Source organism: Cnephaeus nilssonii, assembly GCF_951640355.1.
Source record: "Cnephaeus nilssonii genome assembly, chromosome: 2".
NCBI lineage: Eukaryota > Metazoa > Chordata > Mammalia > Chiroptera > Vespertilionidae > Cnephaeus > Cnephaeus nilssonii.
This window is the reverse complement of record NC_137073.1, coordinates 11,144,349-11,163,753: the sequence shown is the minus strand read 5'-3', so window position 1 is coordinate 11,163,753 and position 19,405 is coordinate 11,144,349. Positions and strand designations below refer to the sequence as shown.

At 42.7% G+C, this 19,405-nt stretch overlaps 1 protein-coding gene across 2 annotated transcripts in view; it reads right to left on the bottom strand.

The window, feature by feature from the left end:
* Nucleotides 1-5,332: 5,332 nt before the first annotated feature.
* Nucleotides 5,333-19,405, bottom strand: part of LOC307105584 (acyl-coenzyme A synthetase ACSM1, mitochondrial-like) — a 48,331-nt gene continuing 34,258 nt past the window's right edge. For both annotated transcript variants that reach the window (XM_079781438.1, XM_079781437.1), the window contains 4 exons: nucleotides 13,127-13,254; nucleotides 12,048-12,147; nucleotides 10,865-10,984; nucleotides 5,333-5,601 (listed from right to left, as the gene is read on the bottom strand). In XM_079781438.1, coding sequence (XP_079637564.1) covers nucleotides 5,506-5,601; nucleotides 10,865-10,984; nucleotides 12,048-12,147; nucleotides 13,127-13,254 — 444 coding nt within the window. In that variant the 3' untranslated portion in view covers nucleotides 5,333-5,505. The remainder of the gene's footprint in view (nucleotides 5,602-10,864; nucleotides 10,985-12,047; nucleotides 12,148-13,126; nucleotides 13,255-19,405) is intronic.

Genomic DNA, 19,405 nt, shown 5'->3' with positions numbered 1-19,405 from the left:
ATATGAGAATTAAAGGAGATCATACATACAGACTGCTTGGAACAGTGCCTGGCACATAGTAAGAGGAGTAGTAGTAAGAGAGGAAGGGCAGTGGGAAGTGAGAAGATATAATTACTCCTTTAGGACCTCTTGCCTAAAGGAACTCATAAACATAACCTCATTTTTATATATATTAGAGGCCCGATGCATGAAATTTGTGCAAGGGGCTTGGCCCTTGCAGCCTCATAGCCCCAGCTGCTTCAGCCCTCACGGCACTGGCTGCCTCAAGGCCCCGCCCACTGGTTGTTCCAGAAGATTGTTCTGCCATCTAGTCTAATTAACATATTAGCCCTTTATTATACAAGATTAGTACCTTGTATTTCTTTTCATTAAAGAAATGAATTGAGACTCAGAAATTTTTCATGACTAAAAAATATTGACTCAAATTTATTTATTTTTTAAATATATTTTATTGATTTTTTACAGAGAGGAAGAGAGAGGGATAGAGAGTTAGAAACATCTATGAGAGAGAAACATCGATCAGCTGCCTCTTGCACACCCCCTACTGGGGATGTGCCCGCAACCAAGGTACATGCCCTTGACCGGAATCGAACCTGGGACCCTTGAGTCCGCAGGCCGACGCTCTATCCACTGAGCCAAACCAGTTTCAGCTGACTCAAATTTATTGAAAATTGATTATGTTATAGGCACTGTAACAAACCATTTACATGTTGTCTATAATAATAAAAGCATAATATGCTAATTAGACCGGACAGCTGACTGACCTTCCAGACATCCTTCCGGACATCCTTCAGATGATCCTGGGGCTGCGAGGACTGAGGCAAGCTGCCTATTTTGGGAGGGGCTGCAAGGGCTGGCCGAGGCAGCCGGGGCTGCGAGGACCATGCCCCTTGCTTGAATTTCATTCATCAGGCCTTTAGTATAATATAAATATTATGTGGAAAGTACTATTATTGAATCAGAGATTAAACATGGGGGCAGAGTAAGTGGATGCTGTACAGACACCCTCCCAGTAACAAACTGGAATTACTAGGTGTACAGGTTGATAATGCAGATTTTTTTCAATAGATGGAGTTGCATATATGGTGATATATATGTGATTTGATATGTATGCTATTTTGTTGTATTGACAATATGCTGCATGTTGTGGAGCGAACGTGAGTGAAGGACCACTGGAGTCCAGACCAAATTAAAATTTAGGGAGCCTTTATTAGCCGGCCGGTGACTGCTCTGCCTTTCTCTGCACAGGGAGTCCAGAGAGCAGCCCTGACCCTTTGTGCAGGACCGCTTTTAAACCCATTTACTACATCTTGTCTTTGCAGAGTAAGTAATTTAAGACAAAACAGTTTTTCTTAAGTAATGTCAGGGTCATGTTATTGATGACCATGTTATTTACAGGGTCATCCTGTTCTCAAGAAAGCTGACAGTGATCTATGAAAGAAGGTCTATGTGCTGCGAAGGGGCCATGAGACCGTATCTCAAGGCCTGGCCTGGTGTCAGCACTGACAACTCTATCTGGGGCATAGTCCATGGCCTCTCTGGAATGGGAGTAGTACTAGGAGGAAGCATGCTCAAAAATTCCCACTCTCTAACACTGCAGAACTTCATATGTCAAATTTGCTGAAGGTGTTAACATCATAGATATTTTTATGCTTAAAAATGTTGAATTTTGTGCTAAAAAAAAGCATTTGTGGGAAGTGATAATTCTTTATTTTGAAGAAAAGTGCTGCTGAATACTTCGGAAGCTTATGGTGAACATGTTCCATCTCAAGATACATGTGAATACTGCTTTAAATGCTTTAAAAGTGATGTTTCGATATGAAAGATAAAGAACGTCCAGGTCAACTGAAAAAGTTTGAAGACCAACAATTACAAGCATTATTGGATAAAGATGCGTGTCAAACTCAAAAACAACTTCCAGAAAGATTAAATGTTGTTCAGCAAATAATTTCCAATCGTTTACAAGCAATGGGAAAGATTTTAAAGGAAGGAAAATGAGTGCCACATCAACTGAACGAAAGACAAATGGAAAACTGAAAAGTCATCAGTAAAATGTTGCTTCAATGGCATGAAAGAGTCTTTTTTGCATCAAATTGTGACCGGCAATGAAAAGTGCATTGATTTTGAGAATCCCAAACGCACAAAATCATGGGTAGATACAGGCCAACCATCAACATCGACAGCAAGGCCAAATCAATTTGGAAAGAAGACAATGCTCTGCGTTTGGTGAGATCAGGAAGGTGTGGTGTATTATGAGCTTCTAAAACCAGGTGAAACCATTAATGCTGATAACAAATAATCAATTTGAACCATGCTTTGATCATGAAACCACAAGAATGTTCCAGAAGACACAGCAAAGTAATTTTTCTTCATGATGACACATCGTTACACACTTCAAAAGCAGTTAAAGACACATTAAAAGATCTAGCCTGGGAAGTATTCAACCAGCCGTATTCACCACATCTTGCTCCTTCAGATTACCACTTGTTCTGATCGATGGCACACACACTTTCTGAGCAGCACTTCAAAATATATGAAGTGGAAAATTGGGTCTCTGAATGGTTTTCCTCAAAACAAGAAAAGTTCTATTAGGACGATATCTACAAATTACCTGAATGATAGGGAAATGTGTAGGTAGTGATGGACATTACTTTGAATAAAGCACTTTTGATGTTTCTCTTGAAATTATCGTGTTTTCTTTGATTACAAAATCCACTATTATTACCTGGTACACCTAGTAGAAATAAAATATGGAAAAACTGCCTTAATAATCAATGGAAGACTCACAAGAGAGAATCCTGATAATGGAAGACCAAAAGTGGAGACTACATAGAGACTGGCAGGAGAGGCGGAGTGGGGAAAGGGCTGGCCAGACATTCACAGACAGCAACTGAAGTTCCAGAGAGGTATCTCAGCTGTTGAGTTTGCCACTGAGAACTCTGAGGTCTAATCCCCAAGCTGCCCCCCCCTCAGTAAAGAGTACCAGAACTGAGAAGGGTACCCACATAACATCTGGGTAAAAAGCATTGGGGTTGCTGTGTGCCAAGGAGAGATTCTGGAAATTCAGGCACCCTCTCAAAAGGACCAACACATAAAATTCCTTGTGGAGCCACCCACTTTGTGCTCAGGCAGAGGGAGGGCAGAGCAAACTGGAGCTGTGGGAGCAGAAGCCAGGATCAGAGGCTCTGGGGTTAGAGCTCAGAAGGCAGACACCATTGTTTCCTGTGCTGAGTCAGTCCCCTATGCAGCAGAGGACATCTTTCCCACACAGACATTTGCTATGCAGCAGGCTTTACCACTGGGAAGACAGTTGACCCATCCTATTGGGAAACACTTTGCCCCACAGTGCTCTTAAGTTCCTGAGGCCACTTAAGAGACTAAAAATAGCAGTTAGCCTCCAGGTAGAAGCAACTACCTCACTCTGTTAGAAAAAAAACAAAACAACTCTTGCCACATCTGAGGACTATTGCCTGAGGGCAATTCAAGTCAGAATCCTTTCAATCTGTAGGCAGAGGTGGTCTCTGGAGGCTTTAAGTCTTTGCCTGATCTTATTAGTCATAAAAAGCGTTTGATGCTGTCCTGCACTAGAGATTGAGAGGTGTAGCAGATCTACTTAATACACAGTCACAAATCCAAACATACAGCCAAAATGAGGAGACAAAGAAACAACCCCCTAATGAAAAACCAAGAGAATTCTTCAAAAGAAGAGATAAATGAAGCACAGATAAGAAATTTATCTGAAACAGAGTCCAGGGTAATGATGGTAAAAATGCTCAACAGCATGAAAAAGAAGATATAGTAACTCTGACTCTGAAAACAGAAATAAAGAATGACATAGCACAAATAAATAACACATTGGATGGAATACACAGCAGATTAGGGGAAGCTGAGGATGGAATCAGTGATTAGAAGATGGAGTTGAAAAAAATCACTCAATCAGAGAACCAAAAAGAAAAACCATTAAAAAACAGAAAAGCTTAAGGGAACAGTGAGACAACATGAAACATAACAATATTAAATAGCAGATGTGCCAGAAGAGGAAAAAAGGGAGAAAGGCATAGAGAAGCTGTTAGAAGAAATAATGGCAGAAAACTTCCCTAACCTGGTAAAGAAAAATGTCACACAAGTCCAGGAGTCACAGAGAACCCCAAACAAGAACCCAAACAGGCCCATGACCAGGCACATCATAATTAAAATGCCAAAAATTAAAGACCAAGAGAGAATCTTAAAGGCAGCAAGAGAAAAGAAAACTGTTATCTACAAAGGAGTTCCCATAAGGCTGACACCTGATTTCTGATCAGAAACTGCACAGGCCAGACAGGAATGGCATGAAGTAGTACTCAAGGTAATGGAAAGCAGGGATCTGAGACCAAGATTCCTATATCCAGCAAGGCTGTCATTTAAAATAGACTGTTAAATTAAAAGCTTCCCAGACAAAACAAAAAACAACAACAAAAAACAAAAAACAGGCTAAAGGTGTACATCACCCCCAGGCAGTATCTGTACATTTCCTTGTGTGTTTGTGTGTCTGTGCCCCCTGGCAAACGGCTTAAGAGGCAATCTCCCTAAGAGTGACTCCCAGCAGTGAGGGAAAAGTAGACAATAAGTGCTTCTTCCTCACCCCCAGGCAGAGCCCCTTTTGCCCTTGCTCCTCCCAGCCTGTGATGTGCCCCAGGGGTCCCATCCCAAGGATGGATGAAGTGAAGGGTCAGTTCATAGAACCCCATGCCCAGGTTGGGGGAGGGGTTGGAGAAGACTCTGATGACAGAAAGAACTTAAAGAGTGCGGAGGGAGAGTTTTTAGGGAGGACTCTGGGCCCTGGGAGAAGGGAAGGAAGACCCTGGATCCCTGGGAAGGAATGTGTGGGTGGTTGCACATGGGGGAAAGCTGAGGGGTAAGACTCCTAGACCCCTGGTCCCTCCTGGCAATGAGGAACTGGCCACCTCTGGAGAAGGCTGGGAGAGTCCTGTGGAACTCTGGTCCCTGGAGATCAGGTCACTCACTTGCCCACACCGGGCCTAGGCTGGGACCTAGCTGAGGCAGGTGCCTGGGCTGCTTGGAGCATCACTCCCGGATCTCTGGGTCCTGGACCTCTACTGGACGTGCAGGGCCACATGGGAACAATGGGGTGTGTGCGGGAGGCAACAGGAGCGAGAACCAGGCCCTGTGCTCTCTCTAAGGGGAAGGGGGAGGGCAAGGAGGGACCGCATTTACCACAGGTTCATGTACATGATGAATGCACAACGCAGGATCACCCTTGATATCGATGTCAGCACTTTATTATCTTCAGCCCCAATTTGAGCACCAGCCTGGGCAATCCAAAGGAACAAGAGCCTTGGAGGCAGGGTAGTGACTGATGTGAACTTAAAAGAACAGAAATGTGGGAATGCTGGCAGTCCTGGGCTTTTCCCAATCAGCCCTCAGCACCCCCACCTCGCCCAGCCATGTGGGGGCACCGCGGCAGCCAGGCGTGTGCCCAAGGTCACACTCAGAAGGATGCTGAATTTACTGGGGTTGCATCTGACCGAACTCCTTTTCCCGAAGTTCACTCCGTTTGATCTTGCCAGTGACGGTTTTGGGCAGCTCAGGGACAAACTCCACCTGGGTGAGGAGAGAGCGAACCGTCCTGAGTCCTGCTGTCACTTCCTACCCGTCCCCACTCCTCTCTCCACCCTGCACGTCCCCCAAACAGGCTGCAGCAGGTGGTGGCCTCAATGGTGGGGGCCAAGTGTGTCAGGTCCTCCTCCTGAGCCCCTGGAACTGCTTCAGCCTGTGACGTGCTCTGACCAATGAAATGTGGTGGAGGGAAGCATGGCACCTCTCACAGGAGAGTCGGAACCTCTGAGCCTGGCCACCGTCTCTGTCCATCTCTGACAGCACCTGGCAGGTGCCTACGTGGTGGCTGCTTCTCTATCCTGGTCCCAGGCGTCCAGGGTGGGCATATGGCATGAGCATAGGAGATGCCTTCCTTAGCATAAGCCACGTGGCTGTGGGGCTGATTGTTACTCACAGTAACATCTAGCCAATCCTAACTGGTAGGCATCTCCTATTCTACTCTCCAGGAGGCAGCAGAGCCTAACATTAAAGCACAAACGCTGCTGCTGTTAGAGACACGTGGGTTGAGGTCCAGCTCTGCCTGGATTAACTCTCTTCTCTGAGCCTCAATTTCAACTCCGTAAAATACATGGTTAGACCATCTCAGGCTGCGGAGAGAATTCAATGAAATAAGAATGCACGTGAAGCATTGAATCCAGGGCCTGGCACGTGACGTAAATATTCAGTAACTGTTAGCTACACAGCTTTACAACATGCACTGACTATAAACATTCAGACAATGTAGGAAATGTTCACTTGTTGGTATACGTATCCTTTCAAACTTTGTTTATAAACAAATACAATAATATTATGTATATTCTCTCATAGCCTGCTTTTTTTGTCTTAATAATATATAGTGGTACTTTTATGTTAAAAATAAAAAATCTACAGCATTTTCAATTACAGGAGAATATTTTATTTAACACATCATTTAATAATTTCTCTATTGAACTTTTTTGTTATTTTCACACAATATTTAAAACAAATGCAGCCCTGGAAAGCCTGGTTCAGTGGTTGGAGCGTGGGCCCACACAGTGAAGGGTCGCAGGTTTGATTCCAGATGAAGGGCATGTACCTGGATTGCAGTTTCCATCCCAGGCCCCATCTGGGGTGCGTTCAGGAGGCAGCCAATCAATGTGTCTCTCTACATCAGTATTTCTCTCTCTTTCTTCCTCCCTCCCTTACACCCTCTTTAAAAATGAATAGAAAAATATCCTTAGTTGAGGACTGACAATAAATAAAGATGTAAACAGAAAAACAAATGCAGCAGAATAAAAAGAATAAGAATGAACTGCCACAGATGAGATTTAAAATGGTGGCATAGTAAGTGGATGCTGCACAGGAAAAAACTGGTATTACAACTAAAATACAGAAAAATTTCCTGAATAATCAAAGGAAAACTTGCAGGAAAAAACCCTGATGTCCGAGGAACGAAAGTCAAGACTGAATGGAGACTTGTCGGAGTGGCGGAGGCGGGAAAGGGCTGGCTGGGTGCCCAAGGACAGCAACTGAAGTCCCGGAGAGATATTTCAGCTGTGGGAGGTGCCACTGAGAACTCTGGGGTTTAATCCCCAAGCTGAGCTCCCCAGCAGAGATAATAAAAAATGAGGATGGTACCCACATAACATCTTCTGTGAAAAGCAGTGAGGTGCTGTCTGCCAGGGAATAACAGCTGAAAATTCAGGCACCCTCTTAAAGGGCCAATGAACTAAATTCCCTGTGGAGCCACCCACCTTGTCCTCCAGCAGAGGGAGGGTGAACTGGACTGGAGCTGTGAGAGCATAACCTAGGAATGTGGACTTGGGGGATAGAGCTCAGAAGGCAGGCACCCCAGTTTCCTGGGCTGAGTCATTCCCTCAAGGGGTCATCTTCCCCACATAGACATTTGCCTTGCCTTGAGGGAGACAGTTGATACACCCTATTGGAAAACACCTTGCCCTGAGGCCACTTAAGAGATTAAAAGTATCAATTAGCCTCCAGGCAGAAGCAACTGCCCCACTCTGTTGAAAAAACTCTTGCCACACCTGCCAACAATTGCCTGGGGGCAATTCAAGTCAGAATCCTTTCAGTCTGTAGGCAGAAGCAGGCACTGGAGGCTTTGAGTCTTTGCCTGATCTAATTAGTCAGAAATAGCCTTTAACACTGTCTTGCACTAGAGATTGAGTGGTGTACAGGATCTACTTAATACATAGTCACAAATCCAACAGACAGCCAAAATCAGGAGACAAAGAAACAACCCCCAAATGAAAGAATTAGAGAATTCTCCAGAAGAAGAAATAAGAAATTTATCTGAATCAGAGTTCAGAGTAATTATGGTGAAAATGCTCAACATCATGAAAAAATATATAGTAGTTATGAAAAAAGCACAGTCTAAGATAAAGAATGACATAACACAAATAAAGAACACAGTGGAAGGAATACACAGAAGATTAGGGGAAGCTGAGTATCAAATCAGTGAATTAGAAGACAGAGTTGAAAATATCATTCAATCAGAGAAATGAAAGGAAAAAACATTAAAAAACAGAAGGACAGCTTAAGGGAGTTGTGGGACAACATGAAACATAACAATATTAAATAGCAGGTGTGCCAGAAGGGGCAGAAAGGGAGAAAGGCATAAAGAAGGTGATTGAAGGAATAATGGCAGAAAACTTCCTTAACCTGGTAAAGGAAAAGGTCACACAAGGCCTGGAAGCACAGAGATCCCCAAACAAGAAGAACCCAAAAAGGCCAATGCCTGACACATAATCATTAAAATGCCAAAAATAAAAGACCAAGAGAGAATCTTAAAGGCAACAAGAGAAAAGACCTCGAATAGCCTCAGCAATCCTGAGAAAGAAGAACAAAGTAGGAGGGATCACAATACCAAATATCAATCTATATTACAAAGCCACTGTTCTCAAAACTGCTTGGTACTGGCACAAGAACAGACATATAGTCCAATGGAACTGAATAGCGAACCCATAAATCAACTCAAGCCATTATGCTCAATTAATAATTGCTAAAGGAGGCAAGAGCATACAATGGAGTCAGGATAGTCTCTTCAATAAATGGTGTTGGGATAATTAGAACAATTTATGCAAAAAATGAAACTATATCATCAACTTGCACCATACACAAAAATAAACTCCAAATGGATAAAGGATTTAAATGTAAGACAGGAAACCATAAAAATCCTAGAAGAATCCATAAGCAGCAAAATATCAGACCTATGCTGTAGCAATATATTTACCCATACAGCTTCTAGGGCAGTGGAAACTAAGGAGAAAATAAACAAATGGGACTACATCAAAATAAAAAGCTTTGCACAGCAAAAGAAACCATCAACAAAACAACAAGAAAGCCCATTGCATGGGAAAACTCATTTGACAATGCTATCTCAGACAAAGGTTTAATCTCCAACTGATACAACTTAACAAAAGAAAGATATTCACCATAGCTAAGATTTGGAAACAGCCTAAGTGCCCATCAGCAGATGAGTGGATTAAAAAACTGTGGTACATCTACACAATGGAATACTATGTTGTGGTAAAAAAGAAGGAGTTCTTACCATTTGCAACAACATGGATGGAGCTGGAGAGCATTATGCTAAGTGAAATAAGCCCGGCAGAGAAAGATAAATATCACATGATCTCACTCATTTATGAAATATAATGAACAACATAAACTGATGAACAAAAACAGATCCAGAGGCAGAGAAACATCGATCAGAACCTCAAACCTCAGGGAAGGTAGGAGAGGGTGGGGGTAAGGGGGAGAGATCAACCAAAGGACTTATATGCATGCATAGAAGTCTAATCAATGGACACAGACAACAGGGTGTTGGGGGGTAATGGGGGAGTAAGGACACATATGTAATACCACAATCAATAAAAAAATTTACAAAAAAGGAAGATAAAAAATCCAATCAAAAAGTGGGCAAAGAACCAAAATAGACACTTTTCAAAAGAGGACATACAGAAGGCCAAGAGACATATGAAAACATGCTCAAAGTCACTAATCATCCAAGAGATGCAAATCAAAAGGACAATGAAGTACAATCTCACACCTGTCAGAATGGCTATCATCAACAAATCAACAAATGACAAGTGCTGGCGAGGATCCGGAGAAAAAGAAACTCTCGTGCACTGCTGATGGGAATGCAGACTGGTGCAGCCACTGTGGAGAACAGTATGGAGTTTCCTTAAAAGACTAAAAATGGAACTCCCATTTGACCCCGTAATCCCACATCTAGAAATATATCCTAAGAAATCAGAAACACCAATCAGAAAGGATTGCACCCCTATGTTCATAGCAGCACAATTTACAATAGCTAAGATTTGGAAACAGCCTAAGTGCCCATCATTAGATGAGTGGATTAAAAAATGGTGGTACATCTACACAATGGAATACTACCCTGCTATAAAAAACAAGGAACTCTTACCATTTGCAACAGCATGGATGGACCTGGAGAGTATTATGCTAAGTGAAATGAGCCAGTCTGAGAAGGATAAATATCACATGATGTTACTCATTTGTGGAATATAATGAACAACATAAACTGATGAATAAAAATAGAGCCAGAGGAAAAAAAATTTTAGAATAGAAGTAATCCTATTATTTGCAGATTTTTAATATTTTCTACAACTTTTGTGATATTATGCTATGTTGATACAGTTTTGGTAATATTATTCTATTTAAAATCTTTTTTTCTCTTGAAATATTAATGTTTATTACATGTAATGTTATTTTATTTAAAATATTTTTTCTTGAAATATTGTTTATTGCTTGTAAAATTATTATATTTAAAATTTTCTTTGAAATATTAATGTTTATTGCATGTAAAGGGCTAATTATTTTGTATCCAAAAAAGAATGAACTACATGTTTTAAGGATATATATAATTTTGTTAACATTTGTTTGTTGTGTACATAAGTAAGTATTGAGTGGCAGTTTCAAATGTATTTCTTAGTATGAATCATGCTTAATAATAGTTAGATGGTGGCTGATTTGGATGTCTTTTGCAAATTATGCAAGATTTTAAATACCCTCCTTGGATAGCTTTGGGCACTGGTCTGATTTTTTTGTCCTCAGGGTAATGTGCAGCACGTTTTGGGGATTTCGACCCAGAATAGAGGTTCCATCCCATTCAGTTGGCTGCATACACCCCTAAGCCCAATTGCTTCTTCTGCAGAGAAAATGCTCGTTCTATGTTCGGTTCCAGCATCTCCCGGCCACCCGACCAGACTTGGGTAGCGGAGCTCAGAAGGGCACGAGCATGGGCCCCACTCACCTTCCTCGGGTACTTGTACGGGGCGGTCACTGACTTCACGTGCTCCTGCAGCTCCTGGGTGAGCTGGTCCGGGTCATGGGACAGAAACTGTGGGGTCAGGACAATGAAGGCCTTCACCACCTGCAACGCAGAACCAGAGCGGGGGCTCAGGGTCAGTGCCACCCAGGTGCCTGGTTTAAAAAGTAAGTGTTTATGCAACGAATGGCAAAACAAGCTGACATCTGAGCCTTTGGAAACGGACAAGACCAGGTTCAAATCCAAATACTTAAATTTCTACTCTTTCCCTTGCAAAATTACTTAACCTCAAATTCCTTCTCTGTGACATGCGCAGAGTACAGTTCATCCCATGGAGCAGAACATGGTGGCCTTATGTTCAGATTCCATGAGCTAGTACAAATAAAACATGCACCTAGTTTAACTTTATTATTATCCCCAGCATCATTATTTTCATCACCATTTTTACCACTAATGTATGTACAGTTCTGTGCCTGGAACCTGTGGGCATTTAATAATTGTTGGTTACTTACTGACCTTATTGTTTTTGTTTTTTAAGTAGTTGTTGATTCTTTTCTTTTAAAATACGTATTTATTGATTTAAGAGAGGAAAGGAGGGGGAGAGATATAAACATCAATGATGAGAGAGAATCATCACTCTGCTGCCTCCTGCAGGCCCCCTACTGGGGATCTAGCCTGCAACCTGGCATGCGCCCTGACTGGGAATCAAATCTCATTCCTGGGTCCACACTCAACCAATGAATCAGATTGGCTGGGCTGACCTTATTGCTTTTATATTGTTATTTATGTCCCCATTGAATTGCACAGGCCTTGTACCTAGTAGGTTCTCAATAAATCCAATGAATGCATTGGAAACAGAGTGCTCAGATTTCCATCCTGGCTCTACCACAGTGTAATCCGGACAAGTTATTTAACTTCTTTATGCTGTCTCTCTGTCTATTAAAAGGGTATAATAAGTAAGAGTCTCTAACTCATTAGGTTGTTGTGAGGGTTAAATGAGCCAGCACACCTAGTATTTAGTGAGGATTGTTAAGGATGATGCCACAGTGCCTCCTGCTGCCCACATGGTATAAGTGCGCCCCACATACCCACTGCTCTGGAAATTTTCCCTGCACCAGCCTTCCAGTGCCCACAGGCAGACCCAATGGCCCCCTCTCCTTCTCCTCACCTGCCCTCGGATCGGGTCCGGGCTGCTCACCACAGCTGACTCAGCCACCGCCGGATGCTCCGCCAGGGCGTTCTCCACCTCTGCCGGCCCAATGCGGTACCTGCGGGACCAATGGTTCCTGCTCTGCTTCTGAGCAGATGCCAGGGCTGGAGTGACCCAGGCCCTCCCATCTCATGTGTGGGAGTCACACTTCCCTGGGCACAGAGGGCAACCTTCACGGGAGCCAGGGGACTGTGAAAAGGCTCTGTGTTGACCAGGATGTGAAGACCTGGGCATTGCAAGCTCAGATGCTCCCTGGGCCTCCCCTCACTGCCTCTGGTGGGTGGTGGGGGTGGGAGGCTGTGGGCATGGCACAAGGATCTTCCCAGCAGGACTCTTACTGTACTCTTGGGAGCCTCAAACTTTGTCTTAAACCTTTAGAAAAATTCTGTCTCACTACATCAGCATCTCATGGAGAAATTTAAAAAGTAAAACAAACCTAATTTCCCTGATGCATCCAAGGGAAGTTGTTACTTGTGTCACTTTTTCTCCCCACATCACCTAAGCGGTAGGGACAACAGATCGGAGCCACACTACCTCGGTTCAAATCTGGGCCTCTCCCTGCACTATCTTGGAAACTTTCAGCAACTTAGTTCACTGGTCAGTGACTCAGTGTTCTCATCTGTAAAACAGGCACAATAATGGCATCTACTGGGTTAAGCAAAGCACAGAGGAGTGTACTTTCACATAGTAAGTACTCTATGAGCTTAGCTGCTATTGCTGTTGTTGTTCTGTGATATGTGTCCCATTAGAGGAACACAGAGAATAATTTCCCCAACCAATGGGGACAAGTGGGGGCGCAAACAAGGTCTCCCTTCCTAATCCTATATCCCCTGTTTAAATTGCACGATGTCTACTGTGGTTGCACTTCCAGGCCTTCTTGAACTTTATTTTGATGTTGGGGAAGATGCACAGATACCCCAGGCCAGGTCCCTGTAGAAATGGCTGCATTCAGGAACAGGCTGCGGGTCCCATCCCCAATGCACTGAAGAATGGTGAAGCAAGCTAGAGCCTGCCAGGCCCAGGTCAGCCACACCTACCCAGAGGCGTTGATGATGTCATCGTCCCTCCCCAGGAACCAGATGTAGCCCTCTTCGTCAATAGTTGCTTTGTCCCCAGTGTTGTAAAAGTCCCCACACTCCACTTTGGCTGTCTTCACTGGGTCATTCTGCAGAGAGAACGGCACTCTTATTGAAGACAGTGAGATTAGAGATGGTGAGCTGCAACCTGGGGCTCTGATCTGGGTTTGAATCCCGTTTCTCACTCCATCAGGCACCTGTGTAACTTTTGTAATCTCTCTGAGTCTATTTGCTTTACATGCAAATACTCATTGCATGCTATTGGTCAATTAATGTACAAAATACACTGACAATTGATATTAATATAACACAGTGGCTGAAGAGATGGAAGATGTCAATAAACATTTGCTAAATGAATTTTCTTCCCCAAGTACCATCTCATCCTATGCTCAAAGAAAGCTTATGGCCCTGGCAAGTGTGGCTCAGTTGGTTGAGTGTCATCCCATGTACCCAAAGGTGGCCAGTTCACTTCCTGGTCAGGGCACATGCCCAGGTTGCAGGCTCAATCCCCAGTAGGGTGCATGCAGGAGACAGCTAGTCAATGTTTGATGAAATAATGGCAGAAAACTTCTCTAACCTGGTGGAGGAAAAAGTCACACAAGTTCAGAAGGCACAGAGAGCTCCAAGCAAGAAGAACCCAAACAGGCCCCTGCCTTGACACATCATCATTAAAATGCCAAAAATTAAAGACTAAGAGAGAATCTTAAAGGCAACAAGAGGAAAGCAAACTGTGACCTACAAAGAAGTTCCCATAAGGCTGACATCTGACTTCTCATCAGAAACTCTATAGGCCAGAAGGGAAAAGCATGAAGTACTCAAGGTAATGGAAAGCAAGGATCTAAGACCAAGATCACTATATCTAGCAAGGCTACCAGTCAAAATAGACAGTCAAATAAAGAGCTTCCCAGACAAGAAAAGAAGGCCAAAGGAGTACATCACCACCAAGGCAGCATTACAAGAAATGCTATAGGGACTGCTGTAATGAGAAGGAGAAACAGAGAGAGAAACCTACACATACAGAATTAAAACGGCAATAAAGAAGTACCTGTCAATAATATGTAAATGAAATAAATGGCCCAAACAAAAGACATAGGATATGTAAATGAAATAAATGGTCCAATCAAAAGGCATAGTATAGCTGAATGGATGCAAAAATATGAGCCAACTATATGCTGTCTATAAGAGACCCAGCTCAGAACAAAAGACATGCACATGATGAGAGTGAAGGAATGGAAAAAAAGTTTTCCATGCAAATGGAAAAGAAAAAAAAAGCTGGAGTAGCAATACTCATATTTGAAAAAATAGACTTCAAAATGAAGGCCATCACAAAAGACAACAAAGATCACTTCAGTACATAATACAAAAGAGATGGATCCAACAAGAGGATAGAACCCTGGTAAACATATATACACCCAATATAGGAGCACCTAAATATATTTAAAAAACTGCTAGAGGATGTTAATAGAGAGATTGACAAGAACACAATCATAGTAGGGTACTTTATCACCCTGCTGACTTCACTGGGTAGATATTCCAGACAAAAATGTGACAAAGAAACAGTGACTCTAAAGGACACACTGGATCAGATGGATGTAATTGACATTTATAGAACATTTCACCCTAAAGTAGCAGGATATAGTACATTTTTCTCAAGTGCCCATGGATCATTCACAAAGATATATCACATGTTAGGACACAAAACAAGTCTCTACAATTTCAAGAAGATCGAAATCATATCAAGAAACTTCTCGTATCACAATGGAATGAAATTAGAAATCAACTACAGTAAAAATACTCCAAAACATTCAAACACATGGAGGCTAAGTAGCATGTTATTAAACAACTAGAGGCCCAGTGCACAGAATTCGTGCACGGAGGGGGGAGTGTTCCCCCAGCTCTGCCTGCACCCTCTGCAATTCGGGACCCCTACACATTTTTCTTATCTAGCTAACCTCTTCACATTTAAAAAAATTAACTGAAATACCACTTACTCTAGGAAATCCTCTTTGAACAAATGTATTTACAATCTGTATTAAGTATTTTCATAGTATACCATTCTTTTTCTTTAACAGCTACTTAGAGTGGATGCAATGTGGTTTTCATTCTTGCATCTGAATTTTTTCTTCTTGCTCTTGTAATAGCAAAGCTTATGCAATTTACATTTGCCCTTCAAGGGCTTATATTTGGTTCAGTTTCTAGTTGGCTCCCTGCTTTTCTCTTAAGCAATAAATTTGGGATGTGATAGTAAGCCTCATTTATAATCAAGTCTGTAGGTCTCTCTATCTGAATATTTCTATAATACCTATCACTTTAGCATACCAGAGATTGTGTTCATTTATAGAAAATAATAAATGTCACCTGATCATTTGATCTTCTAGTTATATTTTATAGCAAGAGGTATTATTCTAGTAATTTAACTATTACAAAACTGAGGCGTACAGAAATAAATTACGTTGAACAATAAAGAATGACTCAAATATCAAAGCATGGTACACTTAGGGCCTCCCTTGTCCTGTGCCTCAGATAACATACCATAGTACACATGGAACTCAGCTTCCTTTAAAATAGGAAGGGATGCCATACTCATGAAACAGCTACTTCCACACATATTTCTTTTTATTTAATTCATAGCACATACTCTTTGTACTAATTATTTGAAAATCATCCTAGCAATTGCCTCTGTTTCTCTCTGTATTGTTGCCTTACACTCTGATGTTATCACTGCGCTTTTATCATCCACTCGCTCTAATAAGATTGTGAATTTTTTAAGGGCAGAGATCATGACTTGAGCTTGTGTTTCTCTGTCATGGTGTCTAGATAAATACTCAAATGCCATCCAGTCCAAATGACTGTGATGAGAGAGGCCCACTGTTGCTGGAGACCTCTGATTTTTATTTAAGGGCCTCACTTGTTCTGCGCCTTTACAGAGGGGTGAGTAGGTGCTGAGAGAATTTGAGGAAACCCAGATAGAATCCTCCTAAAAGATTTTGCTAAGCTGGCCACCGGACCATCGGGCATTTGTCCAATTAAAACCCTGACACACAGCAATAACAACGGAACTGGTCTCCTACTGCCAATGTGTGGGGATCAAACCCCAGCCTGCAGGAACTCACCCCCATAGTCAGGACCAGGCTGCTGGGTAGACCTGGGCTGGTGCTCCTAACTCTGGGGAGAGGGAGCCTTCCCATGGCTGCAGGCTAGAGGCCCTGGACTCTGGAACAGGTCCATAGCGCAGGTTGGTCAGCCAAGCGGCTACTTCACCTGGGATTGCAAGAGGGCTTGGCCAGGCTCTGCCTGGCCTGTTCACCCCATGATCACAGATCAGCTCGGCCTGGCCTGTTCACCCCTTGATCGTGGGGCAGCTCAGCTTGGCCTGTTCGCCCCGTGATTGTGGAGCGGCTCGGCTTGGCCTGTTTGCCCCATGATGGTGGGGCTGCTCTGCTTGGCCTGTTCGTCCCGTGATCATGGGGTGGCTCGGCTTGGTCTGTTCACCCCATGATCGTGGGGCGGCTTGGCTTGGTCTGTTCTCCCTGTGATCATGGGGCAGCTCGCCTTGGTCTGTTCGCCCCGTGATCGCGGGGCTGCTCGGCTTGGTCTGTTCGCCCCGTGATCGCGGGGCTGCTCGGCTTGGTCTGTTCTCCCTGTGATCATGGGGCAGCTCGGCTTGGTCTGTTCGCCCCGTGATTGCGGGGCTCCTCGGCTTGGTCTGTTCTCCCTGTGATCATGGGGCAGCTCGGCTTGGTCTGTTCGCCCCGTGATCACAGGGTGGCTTGGCTTGGTCTGTTTGCCCCGTGATTGCGGGGCTGCTCGGCTTGGTCTGTTCGCCCCGTGATCGTGGGGTGGCTCGGCTTGGTCTGTTCGCCCCGCGGGGTGGCTCGGCTTGGCCTGTTTGCCCCGTGATCACGGGGCAGCTTGGACCCGGGCAGGCACCTCCTGCCCGGTTCTAAGCCGTCTGTCGCTGCCACCCCCCACCCCTCCCCATGTCCCCAACTCCATCAGCAGCATAGGGCCTCTGTCTCCGCTGCCTTTACCCGCCATCTTTGTTGGGTTAATTTGCATATCACTCCTGATTGGCTGTTTTCATAGCGAAGGTATGGTCAATTAGCATTTTTCTCTATTATTAGTGTAGATGATTGGGTTACCAAAGAGATCAAAGAAGAAACAAAAAGCATCATGGTATCAAATGAAAACACAACAATCCACAATCTATGGGACACAGAGAAAGCAGTCTTTAGAGGGAAGTTCATAGCTCTGCAGGCCTATCTCAAAAAACAAGAAAAGATGGTAATAAATTATCTAACCCTACAACTCAAGAGTTAGAAAGAGAGCAACAAGAAAAGCCCAGGATTAGCAAAAGGAAAGAAATAATAAAGATCAGAGTGGAGATAAATGACATAGAGACAAAAAAAAAAAAACACACACACACAAAAAAAACCCAATACAAAAGATTAACAAAAGCAAGAGCTGGTTCTTTGAAAGGATAAACAAGATTGATGAACCTCTAGTCAGGCTCACCAAGAAGCAAAGAGAGAGGACCCAAATAAACAGAATCAGAAATGAAAGAGGCCAACTAACAACTGATTCCACAGAAATACAAATGATTATGAAAAAATACTATGAACAACTCTATTCCAACAAAATGGACAACCTAGATAAAATGGATATATTCTTAGAAAACACAAGCTCCCAAAACTCAATCAAGAAGAATAAAAAAACCTGAATAGGTCGATAACTACTGAAGAAATTAAAGCAGCAATCAAAAATCTTCCAGCAAACAAAAGCCCTGATCCAGACAGCTTTACAGGGGAGTTTTACCAAGCATTCAAAGAAGAACTAAAACCTATCCTCCTTAGACTATTTCAAAAAATTCAAGAGGAAGGCACACTTCCAAGCTCTTTCTATGAAGCCAGCATTACCCTAATTCCAAAACCAGATAAAGACATCACAAAAAAAGAGAACTATAGGCCAATATCCTTAATATAGATGCCAAAATCCTCAACAAAATTCTAGCAAATAGAATTCAGCATTACATTAGAAAGATCATATACCACGCCCAAGTGGGATTTATTCTGGGGATACAAGGAAGGTACAATATCCGCAAATCAATAAATGTGATACATCACATAAACAAACTGAGAGACAAAAATCACATAATCATATCAATCAATGCTGAAAAAGCATTTGACAAAATCCAACACCCTCTCTTGATAAAAACTCTCAGCAAAGTGGGAATCGAGGGATCATACCGCAACATAATAAAAACCTTATATGACAAACCTACAGCCAACATCATACTCGATGGGCAAAAACTAAACTCATTTCCCCTAAGAACGGGAACAAGACAGGGATGCCCACTTTCACCACTCCTGTTCAATATAGTATTGGAAGTGCTAGCCATAGTGATCAGACTAGAAGAAGAAATAAAAGGCATCCAAATTGGAAAAGAAGAAGTAAAACTGTCCTTATTCGCAGATGACATGATACAATCCGTAGAAAACTCCCAGGACCCCATCAAAAAACTGCTGGACCTAATAAGTGAATTTGGCAAAGCAGCAGGATACAAAATTAACACCCAGAAATCTATGGCCTTTTTATACACTAATAATGAACTCACAGAAAGAGAATCGAAAAAAAAACCAAAAACAAAAAACAATCCCATTTACCATTGCACCAAAAAAAATTAAGATACCTAAGAATAAACTTAACTAAGGACGTAAAAGACCTGTACTCTGAAAACTACAGGACATTAAAAAAGAGAAAGAGGAAGACATGAACAAATGGAAGAATATACCATGTTCATGGATTGGTACAATCAACATAATTAAAATGTCCATACTACCCAAAGCAATCTATAAATTCAATGTAATCCTCATTAGAAAACCAACGGCATACTCCAAAGACATAGATTCTAGGTCCTAGAACAAACTCTCCAAAAATTCATCTGGAATAAAAAAAGACTCGAATAGTTGCAGCAATCTTGAGAAAGAAGAACAATGTAGGAGGGATCACAATACCAGATATCAAGCTTTACTACAAAGCCACTGTTCTAAAAACTGCCTCCTACTGGCACCAGAACAGACATATAGACCAGTGGAACAGAACAGAGAACCCAGTATGCTCAATTAATATTTGACAAAGGAGGCATGAGCATACAATGGAGTCAAGATAGTCTCTTCAATAAATGGTGTTGGAAAAACTGGACAGATACTTGCAAAAAAATGAAACTAGACCACCAACTTA